The following is a 4594-nucleotide window of genomic DNA, read 5'->3' as shown; positions in this document are numbered from 1 at the left end:
TAACTTATTGCACTAGTTCAGAAGTGCAGGGGAAATGAACAGGCCTATAGATTTATTTCAGAATTTGTAGCAATCCTGTATCAATTTTTATTGAATTTGAAGCAGTTTTCAAATAGAATAATCCCGACTTGATTTTTCAAATTCACGATATTTAAACAGGTCTCTTTATACGTACTCCCGTCTCTTGATTTCTGTTTGCTCTTTAGCAGGCAATCGTCGGCCATCAAACACCAAGATGGGTTTTATCTTATATTTTAAAAGCATGTTTATATACTTCATACAATATAAAACATACCTACGATGTAAAAGAAAAGTTATTAATTACTCAGAATCATAAAAGAGAATGTTAACATCCGTAAATAAGTATAATCATTACTTACGCGTTCGTTGTTTGTCCCATCATTAATTTCTCAGCACAGGAAAATACACCTTTGTGTAACCAACAATAAGAATCGATTGCAACAGTACCACCAGAAAATTCTTTGATATTTGTCCTTCTAGAAGATTTCTCTAGGAATGGTAGCAACCCGGTGATACCCATATTTACAAAAATTAATCTCTGTCGCAGTTTATAACAATTAAATCCAACACAAGATCAAATATCTTCCGTATGGCGTATACACATAACACACCACACACTAATTGCCGCCAGATTTGCAGACATTGCGCATGTCACTAATGTAAACGAAGTATATACCATAAATTATATAACGTATAGATTGCTCTCGTGAGCGTAAAGGCCGGAACACAATACAAAGGCCTAGTTTACACCGATCTCTTGATACGCGTATCGAATAGTATATTTGACCTGCGTTCGGGGAGCGCACTAGGTGGAAGCACATAAAATTACAGGAGCCATAGGCAGAATGCAGAAGCCATAGCGCATGCGCTGTGGTATTACTTTATCTGCCTATGGCAGAATGGCAGATATCATAGCGCATGCGCTATGGTTTCTGTATTCTGCCCATGGCTCCTGGATTTTCAATCTACATAAAAATACATAATGCATAGCCACGGGCAACGGACATAGGCACGTAAATTCTCATTGTAGCCGGTCCTAAAGAAAAGTGATTAAGAACAAAGAACGGATTTATATTGATTAACACGTAAGTAGTTAATTTATTTAATTATCAACGTAATGAAAATACGATCTGTCAATGACCGTATATAATTATATTAGTGTGAATTGTCTCAGTTTCGTAAACATAGTGTTTTGAGGTTAATTTTATTTTGTGTGCCGAATACAGCAGCAGCAACGCGCGGCTCAGGACAGTTTGAAAAACATAGACAACGAGTCCGATGCACCTAAAATACCGATCAGATTATCAAAGATTGGTATTTGGATGACGAGGACGATGATGATGATGACGAGGGAGGTAATCTTACTATAGTGGATAGTTCGAAAGACGAAATCGAGCCTATCGAGAAGACGCAAAACCTCGTTATCAAGGAGGAGTTCCAGCCTGCGACATCCGTGTCCAACGTACCCCAGCCGGCCGCTATGTTGGACAAATTAGGTGACCTGAGCAAAATTGATATCAGTGCCGAAGTATCCAAATTGCTTTCTACTCTGAAGGCTCAGAGCTCCGCGACCAAGACGCAAGCAAACTCGAATCAAGACGCGTCGAAAGCTAAATCGGTGCAAGATCCGAAGACGGATAGCGAGACGTCGTCGAGTCCGAGGCGATCACCAGAAATTGTAATTTATTGCAAAATAAACGGATTTTCTCATAATTTTCGGTAAGTTTTATATACAGTTTAGGTGTAAAAATTTATTATTAAAACATTCTCTTGATTTCTCGTTATCAAGGAGGAGTTCCAGCCTGCGATATCCGTGTCCAACGTACCCCAGCCGGCCGCTATTGTGAACAAATTAGGTGAACTGAGCAAAATTGATATCAGTGCCGAAGTATCCGAAGACAGTGCATCTGTCGAACTTCGTTATCTGTCCAGTTTTTAATTTTTATCGACAATAATAAGTTTTGATAATATGTTTTATTATTAATTAATATAAATAAACATTGTTATTGTCAGTCGAATTACTCTTTCACCTGTCAGTTACTTTGTATATGCATATTCGTGATTTTTACTAGTAATAATTTCCACGAATTTAAATTCTTAGGTATCAGCGCAACCGTCAAATTACATAATTAAGTTTTAATCTATCAATTAATGACAATCAAATTTTTAATAATTAATACAAAATTTCATATTTGCGCGAACATATTGTATCAATAATAATATATATATATATATATATATAAATTTTTATTCGTATAAATACAATTTTAACCTAGCGACTTAAATTAACGCATTTTCGTCGTTCGTTTTGTCAACTTCAATAACGTGTCAAGTTTTATTGCCTGGTGATCTTTCGAAAACGATAAGTTCGAAGCGTCTTTTATTAATTTGAATCAAGCAGTTGTAGAGCATTTGAATTCTAAAAAAGATGGTGCACAAATGCAGAATGATCCAGACACTTTATTTTGCAATCTGGTTATGGCGGAATTAGAACAATTGGATGATGATATAAAACAAGTCAAGAAACAAGAAATCATGAAAATTTTGTGAAGAAAGGAAAACCTGTGAGCGAGATGATTTTTGTGATAAAATAAATAATTTGCATTTATTCGTAGATACATATAATACTCATGTCTTAAGATTGTGCGATATTAATTTTAGTAATAACATATATGTGTACTGGTATATAATAATAATAATATTAAAGAAATTTTGTACTATTTATTTTATATTCACATAATAAATACATATTAGCATTACATTTCACAATATGATACGTGTGTAATCAATCGATCAAATGTTTACATGTAGATAAAGTCTTGATTTTGTCCTCTTGTTACATGATCATGCTGCTAATTGACCATTCCATTTGGGGTCATAAAATAATTGCAAAGAGAGTCTTTAATGTGCGTCGCAAATGCACCATTTTCGTTATTTTCAATAATTTCATCATTGTTTTCAAATTGTAAAATATTAAATCATAAAAATGGACTCGTGAAAATGTCAAACAGTTAAAAACGGCGAATGCGAGTCGAGCGCGGGACGAGGTGCGCAAAGAAGAATTATTTAGACTTGTTAATTTGAACGTTTCGGCTCTTCCTTTGAGCCATCTTCAACATTTATTGAAAGTAATCGCTAGTCCTGCAGAGCTCGAGGAAGAAGACTCCCTTCTTGAGGAGATGTCGGAAACAAACGAGCTGGTACGCACGATTATGGTGGACATTACCACTATGAGAGAAAAAAACTCTATTACGCAACGTCGTTTGAAAAAGGAAAGGAGAACGCTCACCTCAAGATCTGCAGAAGTCACAAAAGTACATTATTCGAAGTCAAAAGTCGCAATAGTCAAAAGATCGTACATCTCGGAGGGAGAATAAATTTGCAGTCACAACCGTCACACATCTTAGAAATTAGCGGAAGAAATTGACAGTCAAGCGCACAGCGCAGCGGTTGGAAACGGTGTGAGACGAAGGATCGAACGAGTATTGATCACGGACGCTGTTATAAACATAGTGATGTGTCTCAGGACAGGACGAACATAAATTAGATATTGTTTATGATAGGCAGATATGCGTGATGTAGGCACTCGGTATCCGATTGGAGGTTTAGACCATGGCGCTGTTGTTTAATATGTAAAACTTCCGAAATGAGACGTTTATGATAGTATCTTTCTCGATCTAAAATCTTCACATTATCCCAATCAAAATCATGATCGTTATGAATTCTGTGGTCAGTAATCACGGAATGAGAGGAGCTATTTCTATTTATGTGACTGCGATGTTCCGATATTCTAGTTTTTAGTTGTCTACAGGTTTGCCCTACGTAAGAAGCATCACAGTCTCGACAAAAAATCTTATATACTACGTTGCTATTTTGATAAAACGGGAGAGCATCCTTTTGAACCTTGATAAATTTATTTAATTTATTAACACTGTAGTATGCTAAATGAGTATCAGATCCCCTAAAAATATCCTTAAATTTTGCAGAAAAGGAAGGAAAAAACGGGACCGTAAACCATTTTTTAAAGGAAGCGTCATCAACATCATCAGAATTTTGTTTTTTTGTTTGTTTGTAAAAGAGACTTTTTAGACGTTCATGAATCGTGTTAAAAATAAGATCTAGAGGATAATCGTTGTTCAAAAGGATGCTGATAATAAGTTCTAGATTTTTTCTGTGAAACCTCGGATGCGAGAGTAGAAAGGCTCGGTCGATGAGTCCTATGATGGTTCCACGCTTTTGAGACGAAGGGTGACAAGAATAATAATTTAAATATCTACCGGAAAAGGTAGGTTTATGATACCAATCAAATTCGATTAAACCATTGTTATTAATGATGGTGGTATCTAAAAAATTGAGTTTATTGTCGCCAATCTCAATGGTAAATTGTAAACGTGGATGGAACGAATTAAATGTTTGTAAAGTGAAATCAACGGTATCGTTAGGTATAGCCATCGCTATATCATCCACATATCTGAAGAAAAACGGAATGTGAAAATTGAACATTCTCATCGCCCTCGTCTCAATATCCTGAAGGACTAAATCCGCAAGGTCAGGAGATAGAGGAGAGCCCATG

General features: G+C 35.8%; 2 protein-coding genes across 2 annotated transcripts; both read right to left on the bottom strand.

Annotated features, from left to right (window-relative positions):
- Positions 1 to 25: 25 nt before the first annotated feature.
- Positions 26 to 739, bottom strand: LOC112458650 (exonuclease 1-like). The gene is made up of 2 exons (XM_025022388.1): positions 381 to 739; positions 26 to 295 (listed from the first exon to the last, which is right to left on the bottom strand). The coding sequence occupies exons 1-2, from the start codon at positions 539 to 541 to the stop codon at positions 166 to 168; spliced, it is 291 nt and encodes a 96-aa protein (XP_024878156.1). The 5' UTR covers positions 542 to 739; the 3' UTR covers positions 26 to 165.
- Positions 740 to 2722: 1983 nt separating this feature from the next.
- On the bottom strand, positions 2723 to 4588 carry LOC112458649. Its single transcript, XM_025022387.1, has 2 exons — positions 3311 to 4588; positions 2723 to 3249 (listed from the first exon to the last, which is right to left on the bottom strand). The coding sequence occupies exon 1, from the start codon at positions 4528 to 4530 to the stop codon at positions 3565 to 3567; it is 966 nt and encodes a 321-aa protein (XP_024878155.1). The 5' UTR covers positions 4531 to 4588; the 3' UTR covers positions 2723 to 3249; positions 3311 to 3564.
- Positions 4589 to 4594: the final 6 nt, after the last annotated feature.

This window comes from Temnothorax curvispinosus, unplaced genomic scaffold (assembly GCF_003070985.1).
Source record: "Temnothorax curvispinosus isolate PA1 unplaced genomic scaffold, ASM307098v1 QBEX01009070.1, whole genome shotgun sequence".
Taxonomy (NCBI): domain Eukaryota; kingdom Metazoa; phylum Arthropoda; class Insecta; order Hymenoptera; family Formicidae; genus Temnothorax; species Temnothorax curvispinosus.
This window is presented reverse-complemented; position numbering and strand designations above follow the sequence as displayed.